The sequence below is a fragment of the Natator depressus genome, chromosome 3 (assembly GCF_965152275.1).
Source record: "Natator depressus isolate rNatDep1 chromosome 3, rNatDep2.hap1, whole genome shotgun sequence".
Taxonomy (NCBI): Eukaryota; Metazoa; Chordata; order Testudines; family Cheloniidae; genus Natator; species Natator depressus.
Genome location: NC_134236.1, coordinates 82,001,812 through 82,020,384, shown reverse-complemented (window position 1 = coordinate 82,020,384; position 18,573 = coordinate 82,001,812). Strand labels below are relative to the sequence as shown.

The 18,573-nt window shown below is 40.1% G+C and overlaps 1 protein-coding gene across 1 annotated transcript in view; it reads right to left on the bottom strand.

The window, feature by feature from the left end:
* Positions 1-7,375: 7,375 nt before the first annotated feature.
* PRDM1 (PR/SET domain 1) overlaps positions 7,376-18,573 on the bottom strand; it is a 105,545-nt gene continuing 94,347 nt past the window's right edge. Inside the window, exons 5-7 of the mRNA XM_074946888.1 lie at positions 9,292-10,397; positions 8,780-8,908; positions 7,376-8,503 (exon numbers count right to left, since the gene is read on the bottom strand). Of these exons, the coding sequence (XP_074802989.1) occupies positions 7,928-8,503; positions 8,780-8,908; positions 9,292-10,397 (1,811 nt within the window). The 3' untranslated portion in view covers positions 7,376-7,927. The remainder of the gene's footprint in view (positions 8,504-8,779; positions 8,909-9,291; positions 10,398-18,573) is intronic.

Genomic DNA, 18,573 nt, shown 5'->3' with positions numbered 1-18,573 from the left:
TAACACAGTTTCTATTCATGTCATTCTAATAAAAGTATCTTCCTTGTTCAGTGACTGAAGAAAAGTGACTTTCTGATATTGCCATTATTATTATTATCACCATCATCATCACAGTGATACTTCCTGTCATCTCTCCCCTCTTCAGAATTAAAAATGGGTACATTACATTAAAGGTTGAAAGGAGGGGCACACGTGGTACCTCTTCATGCCTGCTTACTGTTTTGCCCAGTTCTTTTGTTGTATCGTCTTGCGGGCCACCTACTTTCTTTTAAAAGAAAAACTTCTCTGTCCCATACCCCCATCCTTCCAACTTCTAAGTGTGCCTTGGGGAAGAGGAAACAACCCCCAAATGAAAACATCAACTCCCTAGCCTCACCAACCAAGCCAAGATCCCATTATCGAAGCTATGCTCTAATTGCTTGGCATTAGTCCCAGTAGAAGCTCTGTTTTGCTCCATCTCTTGGGCTTCCCTGTGCTTCTCAGTTTCACTTCTCACCTCCCCGCTTCCCAACTGCAGGTCTTTCTCTGATTTTTCTCACTTGGTTGATGGCTTGAGGGATATTTTCCTTCTCTCTTTCCACACTCCCTGCTGTATGTCTGGCTCTTTTAGAGGTGGGAGGTGCTCAGATGACCTGCAGAGAAGTAACGTGTAGCTCCTTGCATAAAGGGAGACTGCAGCATTGGGTGGCAGCAGTTGTGCCTAAGAATGGCTTGGCTCCAACTTTGTCTTCTGTCAAAAGCACTAACTAGTAATCCTCCCTAGCCCTAATGTCATTCTCATGGCTCTTGTTGCCCAGCAGCCAATCCAGTTTCTTCCTCCCATTTGGTTGGTAAAGTTAACCGAGGCAGGCACTCGGTGCCTTTTATGAAATCACCAGTTTGAGCCAGCGGCCTTCTGAGTAGCAGAAACATGAGGCATGGTTGAGTAGTTAGAACTGTGCTTAGAGTCTGACATCTGGCTTCTATACCATTCTGCCTCTGATTTGCAGTTTAACCATGGGCAAGTCACTTCACCTCTCAGGGCTTCAGTTCCCCATTGTAAGAATGAGTATAATTACGCTAACCAGCTATGCTAAAGGAACTGCTAACAACATCCAGTATGCTCTTTTGAAGGACTTTTCCCTTAGCCTGGTGTACACACAGTTTTTGTACTGCTTTACAGGTCAGGTTCTTTTGAAACAGTTAATACTTTTGTTTAATTCCTAGTTTCTCAATGCTCTGGCCCTTATATTTGTCCACACTCTGGTCAAGGGAAATGGCACTTATGTAAAATTGCAGGCAAAATTGTAGCACACAATTGCTCCCCTCTTTAAAATGGCTTCAGTTCCTCTTTCAGCTAGCCCCTTCGTAGGCCCCACTATGGCTACCAAAAAATGGTTCTCTCCAGCCTCAGTCGCTGAGTAGACGAGTGTTTATAGTAATCTCTCTCTTCAGCAGAGAGCATACTTAGGCCTGCACTAGGGTCACCAGATGCCCTGATTTTATAGGGGCAGTCCCGATATTCAGGGCTTTTTCTTATATAGGTGCCTATTACCCCCCACCTCCTGTTCTGATTTGTCACTAGGGTTGCCAACTTTATACTCGCACAAAACCGAACACCCTTGCTCTGCCCTTTCTCTGAGGCCCCACCCCTGCTCACTCCATCCCCCCTCCCTCTGTCGCTCGCTCTCCTCACCCTCACTCATTTTCACCAGGCTGGCTCAGGGGGTTGGGGTGTGGGCTCCGGCTGGGGGTGCAGGCTCTGGGGTGGGGCTGGGGATGAGGGGTTTAGGGTGCAGGAGGGGGCTCTGGGCTGAGGCTGAGAGGTTTGAGGTACAGGAGGAGGCTCCGGGCTGGGGCAGGGGTTTGGGGTGAGGGGGGGCAGTGTGAGGGCTCCAGCTGGAGGTGCAGACTCTGGGGTGGGGTTGAGACTGAGAGGTTTGGGGTGCAGGAGGGTGATCTGAGCTGGGACTGAGGGGTTTGGAAGATGGGAGGGGGATTAGGGCTGGGGCAGGGGATTGGGGTGCAGGAGTGGGGCAAGGGTGCAGGCTCCGGGTAGCGCTTAATTCAGGATGCTCCTGGAAGCAACGGCATGTCCCTCCTCCGATCCCTATGCAGAGGCACAGCCAGGCAGCTCTGCACACTGTCCCATCTGCAGGCGCCACCCCCGCAGCTCCCATTGGTCATGGTTCCTGGCCAATGGGAGCTGCGAAGCTGGCACTGGGGGCAGGGCATTGCACGGTACATCGAGCCCCCCTGACTGCCCCTATGTGTAGGAGCCAGAGAGGGGATATGCTGCTGCTTCTGGGAGCTGTGCAACACAAAGGCAGGCAGAGAACTTGCCTTAGCACCACTGTGCCACCAGCTTGACTTTTAAAGGCCCGGTCAGCAGTGCTGACCGAAGCCACCAGGGTCCCTTTTTGATTGGGTGTTCTGGTCAAAAACCAGACACCTGGAAACTCTATTTGTCACGCTTGCTATCTGGTCACCCTGGCCTCCACCCCACAACTGCTACTGTTCTGATCTGTCATCTACTGGCTTTCAATCAACCATAGCAACTCACAGCAAAGGATGGTCTAGAGAGAGCAAGTGGTCTCCAGCATGGGGGAGGTGAGGCCAGCTGTGACTTGTTCCTTTTTCCAGTGCACATTTCCTTGTACTTGCCTATATTTATCTTCACCTGTGTTTGGGTTACTCAATTTCCTGGGTATTTAGGACCTTCTAGAGTTCCTCACAGCCTTGACCTACAACCGTGCCATCACTGTATTTTGCTACTTAGCAATTCACTTCCTCTTGCAAGTTGTAAAATATTGAACCCCACCCCTCCCTTCTTTCCACATTAGGAATTAGCCAATCATTCTTTATATTTTCCCCATCTCCTACTCATTTTAAGAGCCATCACTAGACCTTATCACAGCACAGTTGTATTTCCCTCATTGTCTCTTGTGCCTTGTATTATAATTATTTTATTATTCTGTGATTCTAAATAAATTAATCATGGAGCAAGGACAATACATTGATATGTGTTTGATTTTTTAAGCATTCTAGCAAGTTATAGAGACACAATTTACCTGTATAGCCTCCATTCTGGTTTATCATACGCAGTACTGAGCTGAATGTTTCATGGCTAAAAATAATTAGATAGTTTTATATACATAAAAAAAACTATTTTCCACTTTAATGCCTCTAAACAACAATCCTGGAATGACCACTGTGCCTGTGGACCCCCTATATCTGCATGGTGGCCCACTGACTTCAAACTAATAACTTACACCTGAAAGGCTTTATAGCCTAATGATAACTCATGGGGTCACTCTTCCCTTTTTCATTTCTCTAGTTCAGCATTGCCAGCAGTAGAGGATTAATTCATTTCTGTCCTAGAGTCTAGCCCTAAACTACAAGTCTCTACAACTCAGTAGTGATGGAAAATACTTTTTAAGGATTTATTTGGATTGATTTTAGATATAGTTTGCTCTTGTGTCAAGCATTACGGAGTTAGGTGCCTAAATCTAACTTAGACATGTCTGAGATCCTTAAAATCACTGCTCAACTGCTGCCTAACTGTAGGCCCCTGAAGTACCTCGGCATCTACATTTTTGCCATCCGGGCCCCTAAGCACCTACTTTTTGGTGGCCGGCCATGTGGACAGCTGCCTCAGTCCTGCTTCCACCCAGCAGCTTAGCGCCTGCCTTACTGCTTAGACCCAGCAGCCCCTCCAACTAGGCAGTGCCTCATCTACCCTGTCTACAGGGCATGAGCTAGTGGGTGTGCTCAGAGCAAGCTTCCCTTGCCACACAGGAGAAGGTGGCTTCTTCCCTTACAGCCTTTAACCCGGTAGGTTGGGTACTTACCTCAGATGTGGGAGACCCTGGTTCAATTCTTCCCTCTGCCTGATGTGGAGCAGGCATTTGAACATGGGTCTCCCCTCTCCCAGGTTGCAAGGCCTATGTTCTTTCGTGGTGTTAGCCCAAGACCAGCTGGCAAAACCATTGGAAATCAGAGTTTTTTCCTCCTATAATATTTAAAATTGAATTTCAAATTAAGCCTTCTGTAAGGACTTTAACTAAGAACGTACAGTAAACAAGCATCCCACTTCTTCAGTGGGAGTTGTAGGTACTGAGCATCTTGCTAGGAAGCACTAAATACCTTGCAGGATTGGGTCCCTATGAAGCAATAGGAAGGAAAAATGTCTTACCTGCACAGTTTGCTTCTTACACAGTTAATAACCCCATTTTTTTTTTTTTAAAGCCCGTTGTATTTCTGGTCACAATATGCTCTCTTTAATGCCTGCTAACTAGCTTCAGTTTCACCAAAACCAAATGCAACAGCTGCTGACTTCAGGCTAATGAGGCTGCGAGGTATAATGTGCATTGTCTTTTTATGTAATGTGGTTTATTAAACATCTTCTAAAGCTTACCAGTGTCCCCAGGACATAACTCTCCCGCACAAAGCAATGCCTTGCCAAGTAATGAACTATGATTTATGGTGGTAACGGTTATCCTACTTTAAAAAAAAAATTACAGCAATTGCTCTGTAGAATAAAAGAGTATAACATGCACCATTTGGCACATTTATGACAACAGTGCTCTGGTTTTCTTAACTCCACAGTTCGCTGTTGGCAATATTTCAAATTCTTGAGACAGATGTTTAAATGAATTTAAAGAGGACAGTGAAATACTTTTAAAACATCATACAGTGTTGAGTGTAAGGAACATTATTTCTTTAACGTTCAGGTAAGAAAGGACGCCACATGGCCTATTCTGTTTTAGATCTAATAGTGGATGATGTAAGTAGCAAACACGGAATTCACTTTGTGAAGGATCCCCCTGTTGTTGTTCAGTTTTGGCTGAGCGAGCTCAAACTTTTTCTAGAATTAGCTCATAAGCACATCTATTTTGTGAGATCCACATTTGTTTTGAATGTAGTTCCTACCATCTTAATACAGGATTAAGTGGTCTCACGCAAACAGTGTGATTGTCTCATTGTGGTCCCAGTGGTTACAGTTTCAGGCCAGAAATGATAAGCATTTGGAAAAAAATGTAATATTAAAACCCTGGTCATGTCTCCGAAAGGCAGATATTGTAAAAATGTTTTCATCATAACTTGTGAAATTCTAAAGAAAAGAAAGACAGTGTTATAGGCTAAAAACCAAGAGAGTGATTTAGTTAAGAAAATACTAAATTCAACCCTGGCATTGTTATATGTTGCATTTGAATTATAGAAAGAAAAACTCACAAAAGGCAGAAGTCAGTATTCTTCACAACATGATAGTTGTCAGTCTGCAATGTGTTTGTGGCCAAGGGTGGGAATGTAGTCTGAAAATCAGTTGCGTGTGCAGACAGTGTAAGACATCGAAGACAAGTGAAGCATTAATAAAGCAATGAACATTTATATTTAATTTACATTTTGACAATTCGCACATAAATAACGATGTAAACCAGTACGTAAACATAAGATAGTTTGTTGCTCTAGCAAAGTAAAAAGCTTGTTAACTTTGGTCAGAGTCTTTCTTAAAAGAGAAAAAACACTGTTGATTGTTGCTACATTCACATGTAAAAGTTCTAAGGGAAGTGGAAAAAAACAGTAAAGAGCAGTAACAATTCTTAAAGCTGATGCATATATATCTTTGTAAAATTTGTAACAAATACAAAGAAAGCAGTACAGGCAAATAAAAAGAGAAGTGTGTGCCCAGTGACAGTAGTGATACTTTGGTTTGTCCTACAGTTAAGTACTATTTTTGAGAACCATTGCTACATTAAAAGATGTCAGCCTCACAATTTATAGGAATAGAAATGTAATGAACGTATAACTGTAGTCCTTCAAAAGCTGTATTTTCTTGGATTTTCTTAGGTTTGGGGTTTATTTATTAATAGAAGGCATCAGAATGACATTTAAAAATAAAAGTTCCCCAAACCCCGGCTTTATGAAGTGGTCTATTAAAATCTATAATTTATAAGAAGATAAGTAGATAGAAAGATAGAATGTATACAGTGGTAAAGGGTGTAATAATGCCATTTATTTTTCTGCAAGTTGAAGGTGACCACATAACTCTTAAGGGACAGAGCAAAATGGGACATTAGGGTCATCCTAAATAACCCACATTACTTTAAATAGTTCATTCCACTCTTCACCATTGTGTATTATATTTATACCATACATGGTTGAGATTTTGATTTCTGTTGGTTTATTTTCAGGTTTTTTTCAGGTAAGCTTTCTGGTTATTTGGTTATTCAAAAAAACCAATCAACCGGCAAAGATATGAGGAGATCCAAGACCCAGTCCTGCAAACACTATGAAGTGTGTAATCCCACTGAATTCTGTGAGACTGCACGTCAGTAAAGTTATTAATGTAAGTGTTTGCAAGATCAAGCCTCAAGTGAGCAACTGTGCATGTGTACTAGCAAGTGATAAATGCCTTAACGCAGCATTCTGATGTTGGGTTCATCAGATGATATGCAAAGTTGGATAACATTTGATCTTCACACTTAGATGAAAAATAGGTTTTATTACATGGTTTGGCTCACAACTTAAGTGGTATAAATATATATCTATATACATATATGGTATAGTGGTATAAATATATCTATAAATATACATGTGTTCTTTGCTACACCTCCAATGCCAACATGATATCTTTGGGCTTAGCAAAACAAAAAGATAAAAGAACGTGCATTCTATCTTTTCTGTGAACATTTGGTTTCTTCTCGAAAGTAGCAAAGCATTAGATAAAACAGCATTTTCTGCACCACTGGACACACGCAATGAGGTAATTGTTGTTCAACAACTTTGCCAATGCCCTTTTCATCTTTAATTAAATTAACCACAAAATGTACAAACACAAATACTGAAGAAACTCTGAATCGTACAGGAAGCGCAAAAAAAAAAAAAAAAAAAAAAAGTGCCAGGAAAGGACTTCATTATCCCCTTCTGCCCAAGGAAACTGGGTGGGGAATAAAAACAAAAAACCTTATTTCTCAAGGAATCTGACCATCTTCTGATCCCCAGAAGACTCTGGAAATAAAATCTCAGCCAAATACTCCTTATAGGCAGCACATTTGGGATATCTATACGTTTAAACTTTTTGCAAAAACAGCTTAAAAGTCAATCATCATTTTTAGTAACAGCCACTTTTTCACATTCATGCATTGCTTTGGGTTACAAAGTTGCAGAATGTAATGTGTCTACTATTGTTTTCTAAAAGCCTGTCTGTTGTATTATTTATGTGAGGCTGGGTATTTGTTATTCCACATCTGTTATGGGTAGTGCTGCAGGTAGAAAAATCTCTTTACAACTCACAGATAGGCAGGTATGGTATTCTTTTCCCTGTTTACTGCTAGTCACTTTTTTTTTTCAGGGGGTGGGGGGAGAGGGGAAATGATTTTGCACATCTACCTGCTCCATGAAAGTACACAGCACTTTTCAAACCATTCAACATGTCAAATACCCACCTTTTGGCAATACAAAAACCTCATTTTCAAAAACGCTGGTACATAGACACATTTACTGAAGTAATGTTCCCCCCCGCAATCTTAGGTTTTTAAAATAGATGTGCACAGAAAAAAAAATTATCTACAAAGAATGGCCACAAGATAAAAATATAAAGATTTATATTCAAAATTACAACTAATTTTCTGGTCATTGTAAACGTTTGCTAATTATTGCTTTTAGAATGGTAAATTGCATAATAAATTATGAAGTACTGTCATTGAAAAGGTAATTATGGATTGGTGATTGTTTTTTAGTAAGTGGGGAAGCAATACATAGTCCTTGCCTCTTTTCATGCCCTGAGAATACAGTAACTTTGGAGTTCCTTCTTTCAACTGGAGGACGAGGGAAACTACTGTAAGCCAAGATTGCTTTGCAGCATAGAAACTATGTACAAGTGCTACAGGCACCCTGACTTGCCAAGTCATAAATAAAAATCACTTCTTTGGGGGGGAAAAAAGTCTTAAGGGTCCATTGGTTCAACTGTTTCTTGCTTGACCTTTATAGGTAACAGAGGTAGTGGATGACCATGAGGCAACTTCATAATTGACATGTCTGAAGATTCATAAAGGTTACATCCTGAGGAGATAAGTCCATTTCCCAAGTTCCTCTGCAAAGATACTTTAAGACTAGCTCCTTCTAGCTCTCTTCTGAGCATGGTCAGTATTTCTTTTTCGACAATGGATGCCATATCGATATTGTCCTCCACATCTTCCAGCCTGTCAGCACTGTCACTGATGTCGAACTTCTCAATCTCTTCATTGATGCGATTCAGGTCCTCCATTGAGAGGCCAGAGGCAGGGGCTACAGGGCAGTTGCCTTTCAGATGGACTTTGAGGCTGCAGAGGTGAATATAGCTCTTGTGGCAGTGGACACACTTGTGTGGCCGTTCCCTGGTATGGAGACGCTTGTGCAACTTCAGATGCACAAACTGGGTGAATTTAGCGGGGCACAGCTTGCACTGATAAGGCTTTTCTCCAGAGTGGAGTCGCAGATGGGTCTTTAGATTGCTAGTGCTGCTGAATCGTTTATGGCAAACCTAATTTTGGAGGCGACAGGAAAAAAAAACAAAACCAGTGAGTGAGTGGGAGGGTTGTTTTTGTTTGTTTGTAATTGCAGATAAATAGGAAAGCCTGGCATGTTGAAAAAGCCGCTTGCCATCACTGCATCTTTAGACTTTCACATTTAAAACAACCACCACCAAATTAACTTTTTAATCTTGCCGAGTAGCATTTGGCCTACAGCTTGTCTGGCAGATGCTGTAGCAGGCAAAAAGTGAAGCTGATGATCTCGCTGTGCATGGAACACTACATACCTGACACTCATGAGGCTTTTCTCCTGTGTGTACCAGATAGTGCTTCTGTAGATGAGCCAGCTGAGTGAACCCTTTATTGCAAGTCTGACATTTGAATGGTCTCTCTCCACTATGTACTCTGAGGTGGACCTAATGAGAAACAAAACATTTACTATAGTTTCTAGTACTTTAAAAACAAAACCCGCAAACATTTGCAAAGTTACTAGAGACATCCCACAGGCAGAACACATTGCATGGAAATCATCAAGTTACTTTTTTTAGGCCACTTCAAGATTAAAAAAAAAAAAACATTTAAAAAAAAATTAAACCATCACGTTTACTACCATGATAGCATGGTGATAAGTATAGTATGAAACCTAGATGAATTGGTTGTCTCTTAAAAGAAAGAAAGCATGGGTGCTAGGTAAGTTACAGAAAAAAATATAAGCCTTCCAACCATGATGGAAACTTAATATATTTTGTTAAAGATGGGAATGTTTTCCTTATAATTAGGCTGTCGCCTTAATGCCTACCTTCAGATTGGAGAGCTGGCCAAAGGTCTTGGAGCAAACATTGCATTCATACTTGATCTTCCCATTCTGCTTCTTCAGTGGATATGGAAGGGTTTTGTAACCAGTCACGTTCCTCTTACTTTTAATGAGATTCATGGCTTCTTCACTGGTGGCAGCCAACACTGCTGAGGTAGGTTTAGGTTGCATTATGTGTTCTGAAGTGGCTGCTGTGCCAGCTGTGGGGGACCCACTGGTGGGGCTGCATGGTTTGTCTTTCATGCTGGCAGCAGCACCTGTGATGGAAAAGGCACTGTTAGGTGCTGGTATGAGAAAGTCTCTTGGATGATCGGGTTGTAGCAATCTACGGCCTCCTTCAGGTGGCAATGAACTTGGAAGAGGAGCTGGGTTCAGCATGTGATGGGAAAGGCTTCCTCCACTGAGTAGGTTGCTATAGAGAGGATACATCCCTGGGAACAGATTGAAATTGTTGATGCCATTGATATTGTTCAAACCACTCAGGTTATTACAGCTCATGCTGTACGGAGGTAACAGGAATTTTGGATAGTGGGAATTATAAGAGGATAAAAAGGCTGGTGAGAGATGGCTGGGGGGTGCATATCCAGGATAAGACCCCAATCCTTCTGAGCCATAGGGTCCATTCAAGTATGGGTAAGATTCTCTGTGTTCTTGAGAAGTAGGTGCCAGAGGTGAAACTGTAACCCCTGGACTGCTGTGAGGGCTTGAGCTTTTTAAGCTTTGGTCTGGGCTGCTCCTTGCTGAAGGACTTGGTGTGGTAGAAGACTGGATGGGTGAGTGAGTAATGTAGCTAGGTCTTTCCATCCCATAAAGTAGGGAAGTTTTCAAATAATCTTCTGGAATGTGAGGTCGGATTGGATAGACAACACGAGGAAAGAAAGACCTTTCCGGGCTACAGTTTTTTCTCAAGTCATCCAAGTGTTTTTCTGGAGTAACTGGTGAAATGTTAGTCTGGAATAAGTCCTTTCCTTTTGAATGGTTGGGTTCAGTTTTCAGGATTTCTTTCACACTGTGCTCTCTCTTTGGGATACTTTTCTGATAAAACTCATTTTTATCAGTGCTTTGCTGCTTTGGATTAACGTGGCTTTGTGCTGAAAGACAAAGACAAGGCAATGATTATTTAACAAGTCAATATGAAACAACATTCCTCATTTTTAAGTACAATCTACCTCTACAAGCTTAACAAGAAGGTCAGAAGAACAGGTGACTCTTGACAAGTACATCCAAAAAAGTTAGCTTCTGTGCAAAGGAGGACTACTTTGGGATGTAAAGAGTTAACAAAAAGCAAGTCAGATATACACCATTAATATAAGGGATATCAGCAAGTGTACACAGAGCTAGAGCAGTCTGATGATGATTCGTTCGGAGAGTGGCAGTCGTTTATGTTCAAACTGATTTATCCCCCCTCCCCATGAATTTGAGTAGATCCGCTATAAATTCCCTACATACAATAGATTTCTAATAACTGGGATAAACAAGTATTGTTAATAATATAGGTTTAACAGAAAGCCTTTGGAGAGCTTGAGCTCTCAGAAACGCTTTTCCTTGGAATAGCAAGGCATGGCAAATCAACCTTTGCCAACCCACAACAGGCACTTCACCAGCTAGTTCAATTACTGACAGTACTAAAAAATATGGGACTGGCTACAATGAAAGCCTTCTTCAGAAAGAAGGTATTCTACATCAGTAAACAGACCATTAGTCATTCAATATACTGCCTAGTAACATCTACAACAAAGCAGGCTATTTACTGCAGATTTTCTATGGCTTTCGGTGTGTGCAAAACTCCTTTACTTCCAGCTGTACTTTATAAAGACTTCACCAAATTAGAGCAAAGGAAAGCAAGATTCATGGCTCCAGCCTAAGTCAATTTTTTTCCCTACAGAAATCTACCTTTTGAAACAAAATACTTGCTAGTGTCCATTTAAATTTGTTCAGAACAGCCATTTTAGATTATCTGTCAGAATCTCTTTATACTTGTCCAGACACATGTGATATAAAAATTACCATAAAAGGTATCTTTAGTAGAAAGAATTTTGCTTTAGCTAATCTCCTAAAGTTAGTAGTTATATAACCATACAGTGATTGTTTGTAAGATGTTTTATTACAGGATAAACCACAAGAGAAGCTTTATACAATCATGACTAGGGCTACTAGGTACTATAGTAATACAAATAATAATGATGATTATATTCACAACTGTTTGTATCTACGTTTTTGCATATCCAATGGTAAATTGCTATCAGTTGACACGAGGAAGCAGTGCTATTTGATAGTATAGCAGAGTTTCTACTTATTGACTTTTTTTCTTAACTGAGCTGGTCAGTAAAAAAAACTACTTATTTTTGGTGGATCAACTAAAACCACTAGGCAATATACTAAGAGCCAGTAAGCACTGTCCCTTTTGTCATAGGTTTGTTGTCTGAACACTGAGAATCATTCAGTGAATCTATAATTTGCAGTATTACACTGAGGCAAAAAATGATCCTTTACTTAAAAATACTGGGGTTAAAAAGAAGACCTTTCAAAGTCTTATTCCACTTAGAACAATTAATTCTCAAAGTCAAATCTTCATCAAGTGGCAAGAGACTAGCATCAGGAATAGATATGGGGTTTTCAATGACAATTCCAAAAACATGAGCAGCTTTTATACCTTAAATTTATTGAAAGTATAGAGATGTCCATATGCTTAAGCATCAAATGCTTTAAATTGGAATACTATCTAGAAAGCACAAACAGAAGTACAGAGAGTACTTTACAATCAACCAACTTCCCAATTGCCTTTCTAGATACCAGTCCTCACAACTTCCTTAATAACTAATAATAATAATAATAATAATAAAATAAACAAGGAACTCTCAACACTTCACTCTTTAAAGGTGTACCTTGCAGTTGTGTGAGAGTTAGTGGATCTTCAATAAGGCCTCCATTTTTTATTTTTTTAAGGGTCTCATCTATTAGGTGAGGACTTTTAACAGCCCAGGACACTTTTCATAACAGCATGAATTTTCCTTTTTCTCCTTGGCCAACATTTCTGGGAAATGTCTCAGGCAACAAAGAGCCTGGCTTACCCCTGTAAACAGCTGGAGACAGCTTTATTTATTTATTTTTAAAGTCACAAAATCTGTTTTACTTGAAATGTTGCCTGTCTTTGTGAACTAGTAATCAATTATATATAATTTTAAGTCTTAATATCAATATATTAGTTTGCCGGGTTCAAGAGCTCCCATGTCTCCCTAGTGGAGTTCTAGGAGAATGTTATCTCTGTCTTATTATCAGTTGCTCCTTGCTGAGCCAGCAGCACAGAGCAAACATTCAGAGTGACACTATCAGAAAAGATACTGATCAGGGGTTATTGAAAGCCGGTAGAGGAGAAGGGCTTGTGAAGCCACTAGACAAAAAATAAATATCAGCTTATCAGGCCCATATCAGTAAGGCCTGTCAAGCAGGAAGTTCAAATTGCCACTTCTGTTTTTTAAAGAAAAAAGGTAGAGGGAGAAGAAGAGACAGCTCTGCTGGAAAAATGACATAGGAACCCAGACTGTCTCAGCTGAAGGAATGAGTCTTCCTGTGTGATGAGATTAAACAATTAGGGTGTGGAAGGTACGTTTGTTATGTGTAGGAGTGAGCTACAAGAAAGATTATTCAAAGAATGTAATTTTCTTTGCACAATAGTCCAACATTGCCACTTGACAGACTGAACTTAATTGCCATTTTCCTTCAGGGATCTCAATAATACTTTCCCTCCTACTAATTTCAGTGTGTAGACAGGAGCCTCAACTATTTAAGGAGTATTTTTAAGTATAATCATGCCAGACTTCTTCAATTTGCATGTTATCTCTCTCTCATAAATCCTTATTTGCCGTTTCTCCTTGTATATGCTAATCTCACCTGAGCACACCACTGTAGTGGGAGATATCTGACAGATGAAACTCTGAAACCATAAATATCATCAGTATGGTGCAGGGATTGGAAACCTCTGGCAAGTGGCACACCAGGGTAAGCCCCCTGGCAGGCCGGGCGGTTTGTTTACCTGCCGTGTCCGCAGGTTCAGCCGCGGTTCACTGCTGCAGGCCAACGGGGGCTTCGGGAAGCGGCGTGGGCCGAAGGATGTGCTGGGCGCGGCTTCCTGCAGGCCCCATTGGCCTGGAGCGGCGAAACGCGGCCAGTGGGAGCTGCAATCAGCTGAACCTGCGGACGTGGCAGGTAAACAAACTGGCCCGGACTGCCAGGGGGTCCGCGGGCCAAAGGTTGTCGATCCCTGGTATAGTGTCAAACTAGTGTAATGTGGGGAACTACATAAGAACGGCCATACAGGATCAGACTAATGGTCCATCTAGCCCAGTGTCCTGTCTTCAGACAGTGGCCAATGCCAGGTGCTTCAGAGGGAATTAACAAAACTAGTAATAGTCAAGTGATCCATCCCCTGTCACTCATTCCCAGCTTCTGGCAAATTGAGGCTAAGGACACTTCAGAGCATGGCTGTGCATCCCTGCCCTTCCTGGCTAATAGCCATTGGTGGACCTATCCTCCATGAACTTATCTAGTTCTTTTTTGAACCCTGTTATAGTCTTGGCCTTCACCACATCTTCTGGCAAGGAGTTCCACAGGTTGACTGTGCATTGTGTGAAAAAAATACTTCCTTTTGTTTGTTTAAAACCTGCTGCCTATTAATTTCATTTGGTGACCCCTAGTTCTTGTGTTATGAGAAGGAGTAAATAACACTTCCTTATTTACTTTCTCCACACTAGTCATGATTTTATAGACCTCTATCATATCCCCCTTAGTAGTCTCTTTTCCAAGATGAAAAGTCTTAGTCTTATTTATCTCTCCTCATATGGCAGCCGTTCCATACCCCTAATAATTTTTGTTGCCCTTTTCTGTACCTTTTCCAATGCCAATATATCTTTGAGATAGGGTGACCAGATCTGCATGCAGTATTCAAGATGTGGGTGTACCATGGATTTATATAGAGGCAATATGATATTTTCTGTCTTATTATCTATCCCTTTCTTAATGATTCCCAACATTCTGTTTGCTATTTGACTGCTGCTGCGCATTAAGTGGATGTTTTCAGAGAACTATCCACAATGACTCCAAGATCTTTTTCTTGAGTGGTAACAGCTAATTTAAACTTTATAATTTTATATGTATAGTTGGGATATGTTTTCCAATGTGCATTACTTTGCATTTATCAACATTGAATTTCATCGGCTATTTTGTTGTTCCATCACACAGTTTTATGAGATCTTTGTTACTCTTCGCAGTCTGCTTTGGTTTTAAATATTTTGAGTAGTTTTCTATCATCTGCAAATTTTGCCACCTCACTATTTATCCCTTTTTTGCAGATCATTTGTGAATATGTTGAACAGTACAGACCCTTGAGAGACACCACTATTTACCTCTCTCCATTCTGAAAACTGACCATTTATTCCTACCCTTTGTTTCCTATCTTTTAACCAGTTACTGATCCATGTGGACCTTCCCTCTTATCCCATGACCGCTTACTTTGCTTAAGAGCCATTGGTGAGGGACCTTGTCAAAGGCTTTCTGAAAATTTAAGTATCCACTGGATTATACTTTTCCACATGCTAGTTGGCCCCCTCAAAGAATTCTAATAGATTGATGAGGCATGGTTTTCCTTTACAAAAACCATGCTGACTCTTCCCCAATGAATTGTGTTCATCTATGTGTCAGATAATTCTGTTCTATACTACACTTTCAAGCAATTTTTCCTGATACTGAAGTTAGGTTTACCAGCCTGTAATTTCTGAGATCACTTCTGGAATCTTTTTTTTTTTTTAAATTGTCATCATATTAGCTATCCTCTAGTCATCTGGTACAGAAGCTGATGTAAATGATTGATTATATTCCATAGTTAGTAGCTCTACAATTTCACATTTGAGTTCCTTAGAACTCTTGGGTAAATACCATCTGTTCCTGGTGACTTATTACTATTTAACTTATCAGTTTGTTCCAAAACCACCTCTAATGCACCTCAATTTGGGACAGTTCCAGAGATTTGTCACCTTAAAAAAAAAAAAAAAAAAAGGCTCAGGTTTGGGAATCTCCCTCACATCCTCAGCTATGAAGACAGATGCAAAGAATTTCTCTGCAATGGCCTTATCGTCCTGGAGTGCTCCTATAGCATCTCTATCGTCCAGTGGACCCACTGGTTGTTTAGCAGGCTTCCTGCTTCTGATGTACTCCAAAAAATTTTTTTTGCTGTTACTTTTTGAGTCTTTGGCTAGCTGTTCTTCAAATTCATTTTTGGCCTTCCTAATTATATTTTTACACTTCACTTGCCAAAGTTAATGCTCCTTTTTATTTTCCTCAATAGAATTTAACTTCCACTTTTTAAAGATGCTTTTTTGTCTCTAACTATTTCTTTTACTTTGTTGTTTAGCCACAGTGGCATTTTTTTGGTCCTCTTACTAGGTTTTTTAATTTGAGGTATACATTTAAATTGAGTCTCTATTAAGGTGTCTTTAAAAAGTTTCCATGCAACTTGCAGAGATTTCACTTTTGGCACTGTACCTTTTAATTTCTGTTTAACTAACTTTTTTTTGGGTAGTTGCCCTTCTGAAATTAAATGGTATGGTGTTGGGCTGCTTTGGTTTGTTTCCTCTCCCTCCCCACCCCGATGTTAAATTTTATTCTGTTATGGACACTATTACCAAGCAGTTCAGCTATATTCACCTCTTGGACCAGCTCCTGTGCACCACTTAGGACTAAATCAAGAATTGCCTCTCCTCTTGTGGGTTCCAGGACTAGCTGCTCCAAGAAGCAGTCATTTAAGATGCCAAGAAACTTTATCTCTGCATCTTGTCCTGAGGTGACGTGTACCCATTCAACATGGGGATAGTTGAAATCATCCATTATTATTGAGTTTTTTATTTTTATAGCCTCTCTAATTTCCCTGAGCATTTCACAGTGACTATCACCATCCTGGTCAGGTGGTTGGTAGTATTCCCCTACAGAAAGGCTCCTATGTCATACTGGGCAAGCTGGATTGAAACTTGGGTTGAAGTTGATTTGGAGGTTTGTAATTTTTATTCTTGAAAGTACCTATAAATTGAATTATTCCTTACCAAAGTGGGTTTTTTCCTTTAAGCATTGGTGATATAATAACACCTATTGTACACATACACTATCGCACATCTGGTCTGAGACAAAATAGTTGATAGGTTTGTGACAAACAGGAACCATAGGATTGCATCATTAAGTTACTGAACTGACAAAAAGATGCTCCTCTTACAGGGGCCTGAGCTAGCTCCCACTGAAGTCAGTGGAAAGACTCCAACCTCCAAGACTTCAATGGATATTGGATCAGGCTTTAGAAGAGTAAGAGAGAGATGCAAAACACTTGTTCCTCAAAAGTTTTAATACAATGTTTAAGAAAGGCTCTGTCTGAAGCCCCTCAGCCCCTTCCAGTTTATGGATTTGGGGGCCTATTTTCACAACGAGCTGAATAGCTGTCAGTTCTTTTTGTTCTCATTTACGCCTCTCCTAGCTGTAGCTTCAGATAGTTAACAAAAACAAAAGATCTGTTTTTTTTCTAAAAACTTGAAAAACCGTTGTAGGCGGGTAGAGTCATTTCAAGAGTAAAATGCTACTCAACACTTCGAGTGGTGAAGTTTAATTGTGCCGATTCACATTTTCGATCTAAATTAAGAACCTCCTTTGCTAGTAGAAAGAGAACCTAGAAGTTCTGAAGTAGGCAAAACAAAGAACGTTTCCACTCAAACCGAGAATGGAGACCAACATTTACAAGTATATAATTTGATCATCTGTTTTCTAAATGGGTCCAAGACTGTGTGACTTGATTTTTTTAAAAAATGTTTTGCATAAGGAAGGTCTTTGAAAGAGGCCTTAACTTAATTCTCAACGTTTTAAAGGGGCACTATAAAGTCAAATTTAGCCCCAAATTTAGGTCTCTTACAAAACCTATATAAAATCTTTCCATGACCTTTTTAAGATTCCAATTTTTTTTTACTATTTCCTGCCAACCCAAACATTGTAGCATTGTCCAACTACATTAAAACCAGAAAGTGAAACTGACCATAAACAAATGGGAAAATAACTAGCCTATTTTAACTGTTTTAAGCAAAGAAGTACAAAATGTAAGAGAGCCAGGATAAAGAATGAAAATTAGATTAGAGTTTTTAAAAAATGTTTTGTTCAAAAGTTAACATAGATAGCACAGGTATTGATTTCTTTTTAACCCAGCCAGTGTCCCTTTAACATTTTTCTCTGTTGAAAAGGCTTTTGTTAGGTCTGCAAATTATTTTCCCAAACCTTTCACACAGGTTTATCAAAATAGGGTGTCACCTTCCTGTATTTGTCTGATGGGACAGACTTGTTAGGACAGCAGGCTGTTGCATCATCTTATGATGCAATGAAAGACACTGTATCACACAGTCATGTCCTGATTCAACATGATTCTATTTGGGAGAAGTTAACAAAAAAACAAAAACAAAAAACAACCTCAACATAACTCTAAAATTGAGGTGCTCCACAGAACATGAGGGACCACAATCAATTTCCTGAGTCTAAGCCAGTTATATTAAAACATGATAGGCTTTAGACTATTAGTGACTGTCAGGATTCATGTGGAATCGTTATTCAGTAAGTGCAGCAGGTTTGAAATAGTGGAAATTATTTTCTCGGTCCACAGAATGTAGAAATCGTGTGTCACCACACCTAAAACATGTATTGCACAACGGGTAATACAGGAACTATTTGAAGGTGATTTTCTTTGTTGTTATTACTCAAATCTTGATTCAAAACAATGTCAATAGATTAAGAAAAAAGGAAGACAGAAATATGTAAATGGTAAGATTATACTTCCTTCCCCTAAGACAAATCAGGGCCCTGATCCTACAAACACCTTGTATCTCCTTGCAAACACTTATGCATATGATCAACTTTACTAAAATGAGTAGTCAGTCCCACTGTGCATAAATGTTTGCAGAACATGGGCCTCAGGCTTGATTCAGGAAAGCACTAAAGCTCATAATTAAGCAGGTGCTTAAATGCTGTCCTGAATACATACTCTTTCCTGAATTGGAGCCTAAATGAACTAACTTGAAAGGTTATATTTAAAGTTAAAAATTTGTCCTCATGGAGGCAAGTGCGTGTGTCTGTGTGTGTGTTCTATGTAGTGGTTCTGATAACTTCCTTCAATTAAGGGCTTCAGTTAAGCTAGAGGAAATTCTTTGATTATTTTATCGATGGAAAGTCTAAAAAGTCTAAAACCTACAGCTT